We start from the raw sequence: 18702 nt of genomic DNA, 5'->3' as shown, positions 1-18702 counted from the left end.
TGGGGTGATGGACACCCTTCTCCCCCTGGTGCTGCTGCTCCCACTAACACCAGGACAGCCGTGGGGTAAGGCAAAACCAACTCATCCTCTGTTCATCCCTTCCCTGCCCAGGTCCTGCTGATGAAGAGGAGGTGAGGCCCGAGCTGTAGCTCACTCGCGTGCCATTCCCTGCAGGACACTTACCTCCCCTTGCCCCATTCCGCGCCCCCTGGGGCCACACGGAGCCGTCCCGATGCCGAAGAACAGCAAGGTGACGCAGCGGGAGCACAGCAGCGAGCACGTCACCGAGTCGGTGGCCGACTTGCTGGCCCACGAAGAACCCGTGGACTACAAACGCAGCGTCCTCAACGTGACGGGGGAGACCTGGGACAAGCAGAAGGATGGAGAGGAGGAGCTGGATGCGGAGAACCGGCCGGCGTGGAACAGCAAGCTGCAGTACATCCTGGCTCAAATCGGCTACTCCGTGGGGCTGGGCAACGTCTGGCGCTTCCCCTACCTCTGCCAGAAGAATGGAGGAGGTGAGAGACGGGGCAGGGACAGGCTCAGCCCCTGGGGAAGGGGATATGGCCCAATTCTGCCTCGCTGCATGTTGGAGGGGGGGATTTTGGGGGCAAAACAGGGGTTATTTGGGCTCTGAAGGTGGAAAGGAGCAGCCGGGAGCTGCTCACTGCTGTGTGTGCATCGGTGCAGACGTGCAGGAACCTCCAGGATGGCCCCTTCCTAAAGGGCCAAAGTCAAGGTGAATCCCAGGCTGGGAGCCAGGATTTCTCACCGAAGCCCCCAGTTCCTGTTGGAGCAATTTGGAAATTAGGGGGGAAAAGTAAGAGGATGTCCTTCCCTTTCCCTAGGTCCTGAAGCCACATTGTGTAGGCTCCGGCCCCTTCCCAAACCCTCCTTCCAGCCAACCCATCTTCCCATCCCCCCCCTCCTTGGGTTTCCAGGAGCAGCCTGAAGAGCCAGGTCTCTTCCAGCCGTGCTGAGACCGGACACCCTTCACGACACTGATGAGAGGGCGGGTTGCTCCTTGTTAATCCAAACCCAGCTCTCTTCCCCCTGCCCCCCCCAGCACTGACCCTGGCAGCGATGGGCAGCCCTGAACGAAGCCCGGCTCAGCCCAGCTTTCCCCTCTCCCCCCTGCGCTCGCCTTGTTCCCGGCACCGCATCATTCCCCGTCCCCCCCACCCCCCCAGCCCCGGAGCTGGCAAACCTGCAGCGCTCTCAATAATTAAAACATCTCTGGTGTCATCTTCGCGATGAGTCATTCCCTCAAACAAGGACCTGTGCAGTCAGCACTTCCCACCCCGGGGGCTGCTCGCACCCCTCCCCCCTCAACATCGCCTTCCCGGCTGGGATGGAGAACGCTGCGGCCGGCTCCTGCATCCCAGCATCTCCCCGGCCGCTGGCACACTTAGCTCCTGGTGTCCCAGTTTGGGTCCGGGGGAGGCTCGGTGTCGGTGCAGCACGGCTTTGCGTCCACCCCATCGCAAAGCCAAGAGGGTGTCTCGGTGTGATCTTGGGATGCAGGAGCATCCGCAGGCATTGCGGGGCTCCAGCGCCTGCGTGGGCTGCGTGGCGTGTGATGCTGCGCCTGTGCATGGGATGCGGCGGGGAGGGTTGTGGGTGTCTCGAAGGAGGTCGGAGATGGAGCCTGGGATAAATTCCGGGGGGGATAGATCCATACGGCCCTGCTGGGTTCATTAAAGGGGGGGGGGTCCAGGAAAGCTGGGGAGGGACTCTGGATCAGGGAGGGGAGCCACAGGAGGAGGGGGAAGGGTTTGACACTGAAAGAGGGGAGATTGAGATGAGATCTCAGGAGGAAATTCTTTGCTGTGAGGGTGGTGAGAGCCTGGCCCAGGTTGCCCAGAGAAGCTGTGGCTGCCCCATCCCTGGAGGGGTTCAAGGCCAGGTTGGAGGGGGCTTGGAGCCACCTGGTTTGGTGGGAGGTGTCCCTGCCCAGGGCAGGGGGTGGCACTGGGTGGGCTTTAAGGTCCCTTCCAACCCAAACCATTCTATGATTTTGTGATAACACAGCTCTCTGCATCTGGCCTCTGACTTTCCAGAAGGTTTTTTCCCAATTTAATGAGGTCGGGAACCAGCTCAGACCCAGAAGCTGGAGATCCAGAGTCCCACTTCTCTGCAAGCACTTAACCCGTCTGTGCCTCAGTTTCCCCACAGGCACAGCAGACAATAACTAACCATAATTAGCACAATGAATGAAATGTTCTCGGTTTATTCTGAGGTCTCTGCTGTCCTGTATGTTCATGGGGCTTTACCCTTGGCTGTCTCAGGTGCTGGGTAAGGGCAGGAGCAGCGTGTGTTCCCAGGCTGGGATTCATCCTGGTGTATTCCCCAGCAAATCCAGGACTGAATTTGTTGTCTCTATGTGTGGAGCATTTAGTGTGGAGTTTTTAGATGGAAAAGTTAGATGGGGTGTGAATTGGGAAAGGGGAATTACAGAATCACAGAATGATATGGGGTTGGAAGGGACCTCTGGAGATCATCTAGTCCAACCCCCTGCCAGAGCAGGTCCACCCAGAGCAGGTCCCACAGGAACGTGTCCAGGTGGGTGTTGAATGTCTCCAGAGACGGAGACTCCACCACCTCTCTGGGCAGCCTCTTCCAGGGCTCTGCCACCCTCAAAGTGAAGAAGTTCCTCCTCATGTTGAGATGGAATTTTCTTATGTTCCAGTTTGTGCCCTTTTCCTCTTGTCCTGTCCCTGGGCACCACTGAAAAAAGACTGGCCCCATCCTCCTGACACCCACCCTTTAAGTATTTATAGGTGTTGATCAGATCCCCCCTCAGCCTTCTCAGCCTTCAATTGAACTTCCAACAGCCCTGAGACCTGCTGCAGCAGAGGAGATGCATGTGCTGGGCTTGAACCCGGTGGCTCAGCCCCATCCTGCGGTGTGACACGGGGACACTGAACCAGGCAGGGATCGGGACAAGCAGCTGGTTTAAGGAGCAACTTGCTGTTGTGTGATACCTTCCTGCAGCAGGTCTCAAAAAATGGCTTTACAAGCCGCCCCAGCCATTGCCCACATTTTAGAAATGGGGAAACTGAGGCACAGGGCTGGGAACTGGCTTGAACAGCAGATTGCTGACCTTTCCTGCACTATTTTCTTTTGGCCAAGTGGCATCATCTCCCCTGTCCCATGGGGAAAATGCTGATTTTTCTGCCTTTTCTTCCCACCACATTTAACCTTCTTGACCCCAGGTGGGGTTCCCGCCGGGCTGTGAGGCTGGTGCCAGACGGAGGGATGCGGGAGCTGGGGAGTGATGGACAGACCATTTCTGGTTGTGCTGAGCAGCCCTGCAATGTGGTGGTGGCTGCTGCTTTCTCTCCTGCTCCCCAAACGGGTGTCTGCGGGGGAGAACGGCTGCGTGCTGGTAGCGAGATGGGATGGAGCCAAATTTCCAGGACTCGGTGTGCCGGGAGCCGGCATGGGCTGGTGCTTCCGCACCGGTGCTGCTGAGCACAGCGATGCACGGGCATGAGCTGCTGCCCGGTCTTTCCAGAGATCGCAGGAAGAAAATCTCCAATATTGGACAAATTTGCATCTGAATCTGTCCATCTGTCTCATCTCCGTCTGTCTGTGGGTCGAGGTGCGGGTGTCCCGGAGGGTGTTGCACATTTGGGATGCTCCTGGTCCTTCCCGAATTACAGCGAACCTCAGCTCTGCCCTGCTCTCTGCCTCTCCTTTCATCCTCCAAATCACCCTGGGTCCCTGCGCCTTAATTTTTCTCCCCACCTGCGTTTCTAACACATCAATCCCCAACCTGCTGCCAGGGCGCTCGGCTCAGGATGCTCTTGCAGGCTGAGATGTTTTGCAGCACGGCTGCTCGAAGCAGCATCAGCTCCTCGGGTTCTGCCCGGGGCCGGGGGGAGGGTGGTGGTGGCTCTCACCGGAGTGTAAATCCAGCCGGGAATTTGCCCAAGGCAACCAGGGTCCGGCATATGCCTTTGGCTCGCCAGCCCCGTACTCCCGAGCCCCTGGCAGGAGGTTGGAGTCATCCATCAGCCGGGCGCTGCAGCGTGAGTCATTGCATCCTTTACGGTCATTTGGTTATGCTTCAGGAGCTGCTAATTTCTCTCCGACCTCCTCAATTAGACAGAGATTAACGGTGTTTCTAATGCGAGTTGTTTCTACCCCTACCGGAGGACCTCGTTCTGTGCCGGGTGCCGTGGTGGATGCTGCGGCCGGGGATGGGGGTGTCTTTTGGGGGTGCAGGGGGCTCGGTTGCGCTCAGACACGCGTGTGCAGGCAGGACCTGGGTGGGCAGGAGGCTCCTGCGTGTCTGAGACGGCCGGGACCGTGCCTGTGTCCCCATGGTTTGGTTTGAGAAACCCACAACAATTTATTGTAGTTTAGACACTTATTCTATCACCCCATGACCCCTCCCCACACACGGGAAGGGGAACTGAAACCCTTCCAAGGGTCAAAATATAAATAGATTTAATAGAATAACACTAGATAATTAACATTAATAACACTAAAGAATCAATATTGATCCCGATACCAATATAAAATATACCAGGACTATCCCCAGCCCATTCCATCCCGGGAAGCCGTGCCCTCCCAACAGGGACAGCCAATGTGGGACCCTGCGAGCGCTGCGGCTTCGGGAGGAAGGGAAGGGCTCAGGGCTCCGGCACAGGGGCAAGGAATTCTCAGGATCCCAGCCATTAAAGGAGAGAGCCAACTCCTCAGCAAACTTTCTAATTTATATTGAAAATGTTCACGGTATGAAATAACCCTGTTGGCAGCTTGGGTCAAGCGCCCGGGTCTCGCTCCTCCTCGTCCCCGCACCTGGGGAGCTCGGAAACACTGAGCCCTTGAAACCCGCACCCCAGAGCTGGCTAGAAATATTGTCACAAGTTCAGACACTAGAGTCTTCCAAAAGTACAGTTTTCCCGAGCATTGGAAGAGAAATTAGTCCTGTGTTGCTCAAACCCGGACAGGAGGAGTCTCTTTGTGCGTAGGGCAATGTACGTGTGCGGGTGCAGTGTGTGAGTTGGGGTCTGTCCCACATGTCCCCACGCTGGCAGGGGATGTGGCCCCCTCCCCTTCCACCCACGTGTGTTTGCTCCTCTCCACGACTGTCTTCTCTGCTCCCCAGATGCATCACAAAGGAACCAATGGACCAGGCAGAGCCTGTCCCAGCTCTGCCCTGTCTGTCCATCCCTGTCCGTCCATCCTTGGCTGTGTGAGACCAGGCAGAGATGGGTCCATGATGTGACTTCTTTCCCCTTGCAGGTGCCTACCTGGTCCCCTACCTGGTCCTGCTCATCATCATCGGGCTCCCCCTCTTCTTCCTGGAGCTGGCGGTGGGGCAGAGGATCCGCCGGGGCAGCATCGGTGTCTGGAATTACATCTGTCCTCGCCTGGGGGGCATCGGCTACGCCAGCTGCCTCGTGAGTGCACCCATGGGTCCCCTCGGTCCCCGCTGTGGGGTGGCTTTGCAAGGGGTGGCCTGGAAGTAAATCCTTGAGGGTCCCCATGCCAAGGTTTGAGTGGTCAAGGGGAGTTTTTCCAGCTCCACTCATGGGTCTAGGGCTGCGTGGGAATGGGCCCATCCCCTGATCCCAGCAGCTCTGCTCCCCCCCGGGTCCCTGCCCAGCGGGAGGTATGTTGGGGACAGTGTCACTGCCTTGTCATTTAATACCATGTCCTCTTTCCTCCCCCCAGGTCTGTTTTTTTGTCGGTCTCTATTACAACGTCATCATTGGCTGGAGCATCTTTTACTTCTTTAAGTCCTTCCAATACCCTCTTCCATGGAGCGAGTGCCCCATCGTGAAAAACGGCTCGGTGGCCGGTAAGGGATGGCTGGTGGAATTGGGGGAGGCTCAGCTGGGAGAGAGAAGCTCCCAGGAAAGGTGGTGCTGTGGGACACTGGGGTTCCTCAACATCTGTAGCTGTCACAGGTTGGGAACACCGGAGGTTGAGGTGTCTTCTGAGGCACTGGGTCCTCTCCGGTCCAGCTGCCTTGGTGATAAGGAGATGTTTCTCTTGGGTTGGATGAGTCTCTCCCATGTTCTTCCCTCAGGGTCTGTCCCCACTGGTGGGATTTGATGCCTGTTTGGGGATCCAGAGCTTGGGTCTTCAGGCTGCCTTGGTACTTGGGGCCAGGATCTGACCCAGGACCATGGGGGGAGCCAGACAGGGCTCACCTCGTTGCTCCATCAGTGCCCAACTGAGAGGCTGATGGACCTAATGGTGTTTAATAGTGTCTGAGCATCTCCTTGGGACATTCTGGGAGGTTTTGTAGCAAATGAAAATATCTCTTTCTGTATCTAACATCTTATTTTCACCTGACAGTGGCTTTATGTCCTGTCTCTTCTTTTTCCTGCTAAAAATGAGCCCCATTAATTCCTGTCCCTGAGTTTCCAGGGGTGCCTGCCTTCCTTGGCTGGCTCCATCAGGTTTTTGACATAAATTGACATTCATCCCCTCAGAGATGGTGGGTGACTTTCCTCCATCCCCTCATGCTCTCCTGCCTCTGCTTGGTTGCAGTTGTGGAGACCGAATGCGAGAGGAGCTCGGCCACCACCTACTTCTGGTACCGGGAGACCTTGGACATTTCCAACTCCATCTCAGAGAGCGGGGGGCTCAACTGGAAGATGACCCTGTGTCTGCTGGTGGCCTGGAGCCTTGTTGGCTTGGCCATGATCAAAGGCATCCAGTCCTCTGGAAAGGTGGGTATCAGGCAGGTGACCACCTGACCCTGGCTGGGGTCTGTCCTCGAGGCACAAACATTCTGCCTGGACCACGCTCTCCTGCCCTGATCTGGGGTGGCTGGAGGATGCTGTGTCCCCTGGGGTGCTCACACTCACTCTGGAGTTGGGGCCATCTCTGGGGGGATCCAGAAAAAGATCAAAAGAGGGTGTTGGGAAGAGGCTTAGTCCAACTGACACCTGCAGCCACATCAAGCTCACCAAATCACCTGCATTTGGGGGCCACCAACTCTCCGATCCCCTGATGCAGGGGATCTTGATGGATGCTTGTAGGATGCAGGGGCGAGAGCTGAGCCCTCCTTTGCTGGGACTCTGCAGGAGAAGCAGGGCAGGGAGGACCAGAAAGCCTTGGGAGAGGGATGCCATCAGCTTGCAGAGGCCATTGAAGTCTCAATCAAGGCTGTGTAAGCGGCAGGGTCAGATGCAGAAGGGCATGGTCTTCTGGGACACTTGAACATCCCTGTGTCCAGATGTGCCCTGCAAAACATCTGGTGCATTAGCAGGGAGGGTGATGAGACCCCTGCCCCACGGCCCCCAGAGCAGGGAGGTGGGAGGGAGCTGTAGGAGCAGGACCGTGGCAGCAGGTGTCCCCTGCCCAGGATGAAGTCCCATCTATACCTGCTCATGGGACACTGGAAATGTGCCCCATGCCAGGAACCACTGGGGCAGATGGGGAAGTGGTGGGGGTTCAGAACTGTCCTTCCCTGAAGCTCCCCAGGCACCAGCAGTTTGTGTTTCAGGGATTTTCTGAGCCAACACCAGCATCTTCGCGTTCAGCAGCCCCAACAGATTTTTCTCTTTCAAGTGTGTCCAAGCACTTTGGAAATCCGCCTGAGCTTCAGCACTTGGAGCATCCTGCTCTGCCTGAGGAGCAGAGCTCATTTGGGGGAGGGTAGCCCCAAAGGAGACCCCCAGCTGTGCTGTCCTTGGGTTGGGTGGGAGGTGGCTGAGCTGGGCGGGCAGTAAATGAGTTTGGACCCATGTTCCACCCCCTCTCGCTGTAGGTGATGTACTTCAGCTCGCTCTTCCCCTACGTGGTGCTGGTTTGCTTCTTGGTGCGGGGACTTCTCCTGCGCGGGGCGGTGGACGGGATCATGCACATGTTCACACCCAAGGTGAGAGTCTCCAAGCAGGTTCTCCTCCTGCCTGGTCACACCCAGGTTTTCCTTTACACTCCCCACCCCAAAAACCAGACTATCAACCCCAAACTACCTCGGAGATCTCAATACACATCATCAGGATGTGCCAGTAGCACCCTAAATACGGGGTATGGCCAGGACCACCAAGAATGTCATGAACTCATCACCCTGGAGCTGCTTTGAGCCTTGGCATCACTCCCCTCACCTTTGGGTGCCCAGACACCAGGGTGGGGGACTGGGGGTGCCCAAGGCAATATATTTAAAGACTTCATGGGAAGATGCTGGCTGGCAGCAAAACCTCCGCTGGTGGTATGCATGCCATTAATTAACCAGCTAATTAATTAATTAAGCAGAGATGTAGATGAATCAGCTCAGGCGGCGAGGCTGTTAGAAGATATTAATTATGATTTCTTGATGAATGATGCTCCGAGGCCTCCAGCCTGCAGCTCTGGCTCACGGGAGAGGGGGGATGTAGGTGGGGGGATGGAAGGTTAAACAAACCCACTGGCTGAGATCTTTGATTTCAAGTGCTCCAGGCGCTCTGGGGGCAGGAGAAGGCCGGGGGAGGATGGACACCCATCCCTGGGTGGCACAGGGCTCCCTTGGGTGGGGGGACAGGCACTCCAGCTCCCCAGGAGTGGGTTGTCTGGTGGGAAGCTGTAGGGCTTTGCACTGGGAGATTGGGCACCCAGCTTGGGCTCTGGGGTAAGTGGGGCACCCAGAGACATGGTCAGGTCAAACCTTCACCTGCCCTTCTCTGTGCCTCGGTTTCCCCCTCTGTGGAGAAGAGAAAAAGGACCTATGAGTACTGGGTGATGCAAGACCTGATGGTGGTAGGTCAAAGCATGCCCACGGCTGCTCCAAAACCAGCCCAGGTTGTGGGCACAGCAGCCTTTTAATTTAGCACTGGCTTCACTGGGATGAGTTGTGAGGCCACCAAACCATCTGACTTCTTCTTATGTCTTCCTTCCAAGCTGGACAAGATGCTGGACCCCCAGGTGTGGCGGGAGGCAGCTACGCAGGTTTTCTTTGCCTTGGGCCTGGGCTTTGGGGGAGTCATTGCCTTCTCCAGCTACAACAAGCAGGACAACAACTGCCACTTTGATGCCACGCTTGTCTCCTTCATCAACTTCTTCACGTCTGTCCTGGCCACCCTGGTTGTGTTCGCTGTGCTGGGCTTCAAGGCCAACATCATGAATGAGAAATGTGTGGTGGAGTAAGACTTGCTTTTTCTCTGTTTGGGGTGGGCAAGGTCTTTGCTACTGCTGGTTGTGGTGGGTCCGGAGGCAATGGAGTGCTCTGGAACTGAGTGATACTGTGTCTTGGTGGACCCAAGTTCCTGACGGTCAAGATCTAGATCTCCAGAGATGTCCCGTGGTAGCTGAGGGAGTTGGGTATTCAGCTCCTCCAACCTAAAACCCAGCCCCAAGATGCTCTCTTGGTCTGCTGATTGAGGGTAAATCCAACATATCTCATTGGGTTTCCTGGGTTTCCCCCAGTTTCTGCTCGTTGTGGGGTCCGCTTGTCTGTGAGGTTAAGGGAGCTGCTGTGCTGTACCTGAGGAGCAGCTGGAGGAAGGGGAATTTGTACCCCTGGTGTTGTCTTCAGACAGTGAGCTGAATCCGTAAAAGTCCTGGCCATGGAGTGTGGAGTCTCAGAGCAGCAGAGAAGCCACAGCAGTGTGTGGCTGAGAAGAAGGCACGGAGAGCCCATTCTCTGGTGGTCCCCCGTCTATGCCCTCTGTCATATGGCCTAATGCAATGTTGACTTACACCTTGGGAAACTGCAAAGAGGTCCTCTGACTGGGACCTGGGTAACATGACCAGGGAGGTTCACCCTGCCTGGTGTGAAGGGCATCCATGGTCAGGGCCTGACCTCCACCCTGGAAGGAAGGGGACATCTCAGGGTGACTAGGCTCTGCTCTCCCTTAGGAATGCTGAGAAGATCTTGGGCTACCTGAACACCAATGTGCTGAGCCACGACCTCATCCCACCCCACGTGAACTTCTCCCACCTCACTGCCAAGGACTACAATGAGATGTACAGGGTGATCATGACAGTGAAAGAGGGGCACTTCAAAGAACTGGGCTTGGATGCCTGTCTGTTGGAGGACGAACTCAACAAGGTACCTGGTGGCTCTCCTAGTAGGACCAGAAGGTCACCTATCCCATTGCCTCTCCCTGTGACTTGTGTCACTCCTGGTACATGGATCTGGAGACCATCCAGGGATGAAGAGTCCCTGTCCCTGTGGTCTTCCCCAGAACACAGTGGTCCTTCCTGGGGTGGGGGAGAGGTCTCACCATAGCAAGTCTAGCAGGGCCATCACTGCTTTCAGGCTGCGGTACCAGAGTGGATTTTTCTTTCCTTGAATAGTGGTTTAGTGCCTTAGGAGAAACCTGAGGGATGCAGGGGCTTGTAGGCTGTCTCCCTGATGTGTTTCTGCTCACCTTTTGGTCGTCTCTCCCCCTGAACAGTCAGTGCAAGGAACTGGCCTGGCCTTCATTGCCTTCACAGAAGCCATGACCCACTTCCCAGCCTCACCATTTTGGTCCGTCATGTTCTTCCTGATGCTGATAAACTTGGGGCTGGGGAGCATGATCGGGACCATGTCAGGCATCACTACACCCATCATCGACACCTTCAAGGTGCGGAAGGAAGTGTTCACAGGTGAGGTCTTTTCTCCTGCAATGTCCTGGGGAAGGGGTGGAGGGTCCCCATTGCCCTGGGGAGTCACTCCAGAAGAGTGTGGACATAGCGGACGTGTACTGGGCCCTGCTCATGCAGGGAACGGACCTTGTGGTGGAGGCTTTGGTTCCCCTTGGGGTGCCCTCTTGACCATGCCCATTTGCTCCCCACAGTTGGTTGCTGCATCTTTGCCTTCGTGGTGGGACTGATTTTTGTGCAGCGTTCTGGGAATTACTTTGTCACCATGTTTGACGACTATTCAGCCACGCTGCCACTCACGGTCGTGGTCATCCTGGAGAACATTGCTGTGGCCTGGATTTATGGCACCAATAAGTAAGGCGTTTGTACAACAAAAAGAGTAACTGTGCTGTAGCTCCTGGCTAAAAAACCCCACCTCCTTCCAGCTCTTTTCCATATGGCTTTTTCCCCAGGAGGCCAGCTCTGATGGAGCAAGTGCCTGAGGGGCAGTGACCTTATAGAGGCAGGAACTCAGTTCACCTTGATCCTCCTGCCCTGCCCTAGGTGTAACCCAGGCCCAGGAACAGGTCCTTCTAGTGGGTATCTACTGTTGGTTGTTGTGCTCTGTTACTCGTGGTTACCCTTTTGTCTGAGGTTTCCAGGTCCTTCTGGAAGGGGACCTTGTTTCCCAGTGCCTGTTCTTGTTGTTCATGAGTTGGCCAGAGCAAAGGAGGCTCTGGCTAATGCTCAAATGGCCTTTTCCTTAGGAGGTTCCCAACCAGTCCTACAGGCTTGAGGGACACTGAGATGCTTGCCTGGATCAGCTGGGTGGTTCTTCAGGCTCTACCTTGAGCATAATTTACAACAGGGGCTCCTGGGAGGAAGTTTCTCACTTGAAGGTGGGGAACGGCATGGTTCCATCTCTTCTTCTCGGCAGGTTCATGCAGGAGCTGACGGAAATGCTGGGTTTCCGGCCCTATCAGTTCTACTACTATGCCTGGAAGTATGTCTCTCCCATCTGCATGGCCGTGCTCATGACCGCCAGCATCATCCAGCTGGGAGTCAGTCCCCCGGGCTACAGCGCGTGGATCAGAGAGGAGGTGAGCATGGATCAGAGAGGAGGTGAGCACAGTTCCCATCCCCACAGCCACCTCCGCCCCAGATCCAGGCTGAGCAGGGGGCAGTGGAGAGCTGGAGACCACCCTGCTCTTCCCAGCCCTGCTCCTTTCTCCTTCCCTCTCCTGCTGGGAGACGTCCTGCCTGTGGCCACTCTGCAGGCAGTCAGGTTTGTCCACACTGCCTAGAAGTCTCCAGCCAGCTCTGAACCATGGGCTGAAGTTGGAGCTTGGAGTCTGATTTGCTTCCACAGCTACATGGCTGTGTGCAGGACCGTGTCCTTTTCCTTGGATTGAAGCCACCTTCCAATAGCTTCATGTGGTGCCCCCGAGGATGAAGAGTGGCAGGATTGGCCAGCACTTAAGAGATGTTGTACCTGGTGTGCATCACCTTTGCTGTAACAGCCCCTTGACACTAATATCTCTCTCTTCCAGGCTGCAGAAAAGTTCCTTTTCTACCCAACCTGGGCCATGGCTATTCTTATCTCTCTGATCATCCTGGCATCCCTCCCTCTGCCTCTGGTCTTCATCCTCCGACAGTTCCACCTTGTGTCGGATGGCTCCAACGCTCTCTCTGTCACCTACAAGAAGGGTCGGATGATGAAGGACATCTCCAATTTGGAAGACAATGATGAGACCCGCTTCATCCTGAGCAAAGTGCCCAGTGAGACCCCCTCCCCCATGCCCACGCACCGTTCCTACCTGGGTCCCGGGAGCAACTCCCCCATGGAAATGAGCACTGCCCCCAACGGACGATACGGGAGTGGGTACTTACTGGCCAGCACCCCCGAATCCGAACTGTGATGGTTGCCTGCCCACCACCCCCACCGGGAGAGGAAGTCACTGGGGAGTGGATCCTGGCTGTCCAGGCAACAGGAAAATTAATTCATAAAGAAGATGAAGAAGAAAACCCCCTCTTAAAGTCGTAACCCAAAGCATTTCTAAGGTTGACATCAGGAAGAAGGGACCATGGGAGGGGCAGGACTCCTCCGGCAACCCTCCTGTGAAAGGCGGGATCCCCCGGGCTTGCCTTCGGGGAAGGGAGGAGGAACAAGAGACGCTGCAATACCTTCCCGAGAGTTGTTCTCTCACAGCTCCAGTCTGAAGCAAAGAATCTCTCGTTTCTGAGGAGCTGATGGTTGGAAAAAGGACCTGGCGTCAGGTGGAAAGCCAACCACGCTTCCTCCTGTCACCCAGCGCTCTTCCCTCCCAGTCTGTTGTCCTTTAGCGGGGAGGAGTCATGGCCTTATTCCAACGAGCACAATTAACCATCGATGTTTCATAGCACAAAAGGGTGCTGTTGTTGTCACCATCGTTGTTGTTGTTGTTGTATCTCCTGTAGGTTTTTATAGCTGTGGACACACTCAAATAACCCCAGAATTTTGACCAGGGTTGGCAGGGAGCAGCACGGGGCTGGCTGAGACGTTGCAATGAGTGAGACGGTGGATGGTGGGTCCTTGGTTTTGTCACCACCAGCATGGGGACGGCGTCGGTGGGTTGTTCTGGGACACGGAGACGTCACGTCCATGGGATGATGTGGTCAGCGTGCTCCGTGGTTAGGCAGTTATTGTGCTGAGTGGCAGAAGGACCTGTGAAGTGGTGATTTGGACATGTAAGCGTGTGTGTGTGGGGTCTGGACAGGGTCACCGTGATGGGGGGCAAGAGTGATCTCCTGGAATTACTCCTGACGTGTGTGATGCTCCACTGAACCAAAATCCCTGGCGTGGCGATTGTCCCCTCTTGCCACTCTCTTTAGACGTCCCAGAGGGACAAGCAGAGGAGCTGTGGGGCATCCAGTCCCATCACAGTCCTGGTTTAGCTCTCAGGAAACCACCCCCTGACTTTACCTCCCGTGCACCCACCAGCTGGGGGGAGCTGGGCAGTGATTATCTCTGGACATAGGTCCTCATTTCTCATAGCTTCAAGCCAGGGAGGCTGCATTGGCCTCCTGTTGCACCTCCGTGGGGGCTCACCAGCCTTCTGATGGGGGTAACCAGCTCCTGGGGACAGCAGAGGTCTAAGCAGCAGTTACTGGGAGTCAGTGCTGGGTCCCAGTGTCCCCATTAGCTCTTGATGCAGGCTGGTGAGCCCCTGTTAGAGCCCAGGGACCTCTATCATGCCCATGCACGTTATCTGGGGACCAGATTCATGTGCCCTTATGTTGTTTCTCCCCATGCCATCTAGGAAAGGTTGGGATCTCCCAGCCCAGAGTCTCTCCCACTGGGACCGAAGGTCGTTTCCCTGAATCCTACACGCAGCTGAGCATTTCTGCCAAGAGTACCAGTATTATGGGGTATCTTCCTCCTTTTCTCATGGGGAGGTGGGAGCAGCAGCCTGCTTGCACCCTCTCCCCCTCTCATCATGTTGTTGTGGCCTCCAAAAGCTGAGGGAGCTCTTCATCCGTGGTCCTGATGGGCTTAGATCCTGTGTGATGGTATTTCAAGCCAGCCTGAAGGCCAAGTTTGTGGGTGCTTGCCCATGAGCCCTTCTCTCCTCCGCTTTCCTATCAATGGGTTTTCTTCCACCTGGGTTCTACTTTTGGCTGGGAGGTGGAGGCAGAAAGTACCCAGTCCATTCACCACATCCTTGACTTCTCTTTGCATCCCTGGGTCCAGGAGATCCCCTAAAATGATGTTTTTGGTCCTTCATTTTTAGTCCTTCTCCATGGGCTTGGCTGGTGACCTGGAGACTCTTCCTGGACAATTAGCTCAGGCCCTTCGTTAACCATTTTTCTGCGGGGGGCGGGTGATGGACGCATGGACTGAACCAAAGCAGCTCCATCTTTGATGGCTCCGAGAAGCACCAGCCCTGTGTGGTCAGGATCAGCCATGCTCTTGTCTCTCCTCCAGCGTTTCCCCCTTCATCATCGCCTCCGCTGTCTTTCTCCTCGTTTCTATGTCCCCACCATGCAGAGGGACATGGAAATAGCCCCACCACATCATCCCTGAATGGGAGAAGCACAAACCCCATGGCATTTCCCCACCGTTAGGCAAGATGTTCCCTCCCATCTCTTACTTCTCCCTCTGTCCCCGGTGTCCTCCACCCGACCAGCAAAACAGAGCATGAGCCAAATCGTTGCCCAACGTCACCTTCCCGATGCCTCTGAGCCCGGGGGCCGGATTCCCACTGTAGCTCCCATGGAGTTACCGGAGCAGGACACCTCCTGTAGCCCGAGTGCTCGGTCCCCTCCGCTCCCGGGGGGGGTGCTGCTTCTCAGACCCCGGAGGGGGAAGGATCCGACCCTCCGTCTCTCCCATCCCCATTCCCAAACCAGCCAGGGAGGCGGTCGCTTTCCTCCCCTCTTCTTGCAGCGTCAATAAGAGGCAAAGTCAATAAGAAGGCAACAAAAAAAGCTATATTATATATATATATAAAATATATACAGAGAGAGGAGATGGAATAATAACCTAGAGATTCTCTATTTCTATTGTATATTTATTCTGTAAATGTCACTGTAAATGCTGTTAAATGACAAAAACGTATTCCAAAGTGGCCCATGACCTATTTTCATTCCCAGTGCTGTACAGATCAATTCTCATTGTATATCGGGACATATTTTTACCTTTTTATTTCTCGTGCGTGGTGGGTGGCTGTCCGTCCCCCCCCCCCCCCCAGCCCCAGGGTGTCAAAGTGCCCTGGGGGACCCAGCAGAGAGGAAGAGGAGGAGGAGGAGGAGGAGGAGGAGGAGGAGGAGGGACGACACCTTTCTTTTTATCTGTGGAAATGCTGTATTTCTTCGTGGTGTTTGCTCCGTGTTAGACACAGGGTGTTGGGGGTGGGGGGGTGGGGGGGGAATGTGTGTTAAATTTTAAGCGATCCGTGTCGTTGCCGTGTGAGCGTGCGCGTGCTCGTCCTTAGATGCCGTGCGTGGGGGTGTGTGCGTGGACGTGTGTGTGTGCCTGGATGTGTTGTGTTTAGGATCCACTTCTCGCTGTACTCGGTCACTTTTGGAGCCTGCGTTGGGGGGGGGTGGAGGGTGTGTTTCCCCCCCCCTACTGGGGCAGGCTCTCCCTCCACGCACCTTCTTGGGGTCCTGGGCTGCGGATCGGGTCCCTCCCTCCAATTTTAGCCCTTGAAATCACTTTTTTTCCCCTCTTTTTTTTTTTTTTTTTCTCTCCACGGAGGCACAGGGAATAGCTGCTAGTTCTGAGCACAGGCACTTTTCAGTTTTCCTCCGGGGGGGGTGGGAGAAGGAGGGGGGAACCGCTGCCATTATTCCTGTCCCCCCCCACATCAGCTCCCCGCTGGGTTCCCAGCCCAGATCCTGCTGTTCGGAACAGGACGGGGTCCCTGCCTGGGGGACAAGGAGGTGCTGGGTACATCAGGAGGGGTCAAACCCCTGTCCCCTCGCTGGGGACAGAGCTGGGGAGAGGTTCAGTGGGTCTGGAGCTGGGGTGTCTGGTGCTGGGGGCAGAAAGGAGCTTTGCAGGAGGATGCCCAGCCTGTGATGCTGTGGGTCCAAGGGTGCTTGGGGTCCCCATGGGGCTGGCGCTGGGACGCTCCATCCCGGAGTGTTGGGCTGGAGCTGGGATGCTCCATCCTGGAGCACTGGGCTGGAGCTGGGATGCTCCATCCCGGAGCATCAGGCTCCATGGCTGGTGCTGCAGATGGGGACTGGATCTGCCCTTGACCTTGGTGCAAAGCAGAAGGGACATCTGGATCTGCTGACACTCTGCTGATTTGCACCTTCCCCAGGTGTCCCTTGGCCCTTTCCCCTTGATCCCTCCAAAACACCCCCTCTTTCACCTCCTGCCCCCCACCCAGACCCCCGCCAGGTCACATTAACCCCCAGCACCTCCTTGGATCAACTCCTACTGCCTCCCTCCTGTCCCCCAGCCTTCCCCCAGCCTGGGTCTCGCCAGCAGGAGCCGGGGGCTGAGCCAGGGGTCCTCGGTGGCCGGGGGGGGACACGGCACAGCCCAGGCAGTGTGCAGGATGCGGCCGCTTCCCCTGCGGGCAAGCACAGTGCTGGCGAAACCCTCCTGTACAGGTAAAAGCACAGATCTCGTAGTAACTCATCCCATGTATCCTCGTAGCCGGTGTATTTACCACGCGTGCCGTGCCGTGCTGTGCCGGCCGGACTCCTTGGCGGTGGAGAGAAACCTTGTAACAGCTGTAACGGAGTCTGATTAAAAGTCTCTTCTTACCAAATCTCTTCTCACCGAGTCTCTTCTCTGCCTCCGTTTCCTTTCTTGGGATGGGCTTTGGGGTCTTTCTGGGGCTTGGGGTTGCAGACGCCCAAAGCGATGGGCACTGGAGCTGCCGGCACCCATGGGCATCGATGTCTCTGTCCTTCCCCGTCCTGTCCCATCACCGCCATTGTCCTTCTGTCTCCCCTCGTCCTCTGATTCCCTTCCTCCATCCAGCATCAGCCCCTGTAAGAGTCTGTCTTTGAGCCTGGCTGCCTACAGGTGCTTCAGGAGCATTGTGGAGATGATCTTCCATCCTGGACCAGTTCAACCAGTAGACACTGGCTTTACGGGGCATACGGACTGGTAAGACACATCATCTGCTCCTCTGCACAATGCCCTTCTAACGTTGCTGGTGGCTTATCCTGAGCACTGGGGGTACTGGGAGCCTGGAGACCCTCCCTGGGGAAGAACCAGAGATTTCCAGCAGCCCCAGATAAGTCCAGTTGCTGGGTCAGTGCTCAGTGACAGGCCCACTGGGGAGCCGGGTTGATGCTTCCCATCCCTCCTGGCTTTTGTAGCTCATTTGGCTTCTCCAGGGCTGATCCAGCCCCGGGGAGCATGAGGAAGGGGGAAAGAAAACAGGATGGATGGGACCAGATGGGATCTGCCAGCACTGGGGATGCCATCGGGGTACCGTCGTGGCCATGAAGTGAACTTGTCCCCCTGCGGTGGCAGCTTTTCTGAGCTGCTCTGCATCATCTGGAGATGTTGGTGTGGGACTGGGAGGAGCATCTGTGACAGGGGCTGGAGGAGCAGCACTGCCCACGCTGGAGGCAGGAGGTGGCACATGGGTTATCTTTGCCCAGAGTCCCTCCAGGACCTGGATCTGGGGGGGAATGTCCCCCAGGGGTGGGGACAAGGACAATGGGACAGGTAGGACAGCTCTGACCCCCGCAGGGAGGGAGGTGCTCCCAGCTCCTCCTCATCCTCAGCGAGGTGGCGCAGAGGGGGATGCAGGGTGATGGGAGCATCACCTGTTGAGCCCAGCTCAGGGTGATGCCTGGGGACTGTGGTACCCACATGTGGTGCTCACTGCTGCAATGAGTTGTCAGGCCTCAGCCCACCCCTGCGCTGGGTGGCTCTGGGCTTGGGAAGAGGCTCAGACCCCGAACCCGGGGAGAAGACACGTGTTCCCACTGGTGGACTGTGTCTGAGGACAAGGTGCTGGGAGGCTGCTGTGATCGCAGCTTGTCCCCAGACCACCCCCCCCACCCCCACCCAGCGTGGAGGGCCCTCGGTTTGTTTTATCCCCTTTTTTTCTTTCCCAAATCCAGCAAACCCCCAGGAAGCAGCAGGTTCTGATGCATCTTTGGGATTGCAGGTATTGCATGGGGCTGGGGGGGGGGGCTGCTGCTGCCCTGGAAAAGCCCCAGGTCAGGAGGGAGGGAGCGGGGCAGGATTCGGCTCCATCCACCCCATGGGGGGCTGAGAGTGGGGCGGGGCGGGGGGAGCAGAAATCCCCAGGTCTGGGGCCAGGGACTGCAAAACACATAAACGACCCACACTGAAAAAGGTGATTCTGGCCCTTGAGGGCCTAGAAAAAATATGCAGAGAAATGGACTCCAATGTAAAATTTAAGCCAAATACGTGCTTTTTGGAAAAAAAAAAATCTTGAATTTCCAATGAGAGTGAGGCGGGGACCCTTCAGAGCGTGGTGGGAGGCAGAACCTGGTGCTGTTGGACTTGGGGGAGGTGGGTTTTGGGTGTCCCACCTCAAAACAGCTCTGGACAGGGGTATAAACGCATGGGGAGCTGCTAACAGCAGCATCGTGCTGGGGTTCCCCGAGCACCTCAGAAAGAAAACCAGCGACCAATTATCCCAGCTCCCAAAGATGGGGAAACCGAGGCACAGCACCAGCTCCTGGTCCTTCCGAAGGCAG

The 18702-nt window shown here is 56.3% G+C and overlaps 1 protein-coding gene across 2 annotated transcripts; it reads left to right on the top strand.

Moving 5' to 3' along the window:
* The first annotated feature begins 232 nt into the window (after positions 1-232).
* On the top strand, positions 233-12918 carry SLC6A17 (solute carrier family 6 member 17). 2 transcript variants are annotated; one of them, XM_074163170.1, is made up of 11 exons: positions 233-518; positions 5257-5414; positions 5689-5815; positions 6514-6695; positions 7739-7849; positions 8848-9089; positions 9805-9997; positions 10347-10539; positions 10731-10890; positions 11453-11615; positions 12066-12918. In XM_074163170.1, the coding sequence occupies exons 1-11, from the start codon at positions 233-235 to the stop codon at positions 12432-12434; spliced, it is 2184 nt and encodes a 727-aa protein (XP_074019271.1). In that variant the 3' UTR covers positions 12435-12918. The 2 variants fall into 2 exon arrangements, with proteins under 2 accessions (XP_074019271.1, XP_074019272.1); XM_074163171.1 differs by having other exon boundaries at positions 9805-10004; positions 10357-10539; positions 12066-12434.
* The last annotated feature ends 5784 nt before the right edge of the window (positions 12919-18702 follow it).

This window comes from Numenius arquata, chromosome 24 (assembly GCF_964106895.1).
Source record: "Numenius arquata chromosome 24, bNumArq3.hap1.1, whole genome shotgun sequence".
NCBI lineage: Eukaryota > Metazoa > Chordata > Aves > Charadriiformes > Scolopacidae > Numenius > Numenius arquata.
This window is presented reverse-complemented; position numbering and strand designations above follow the sequence as displayed.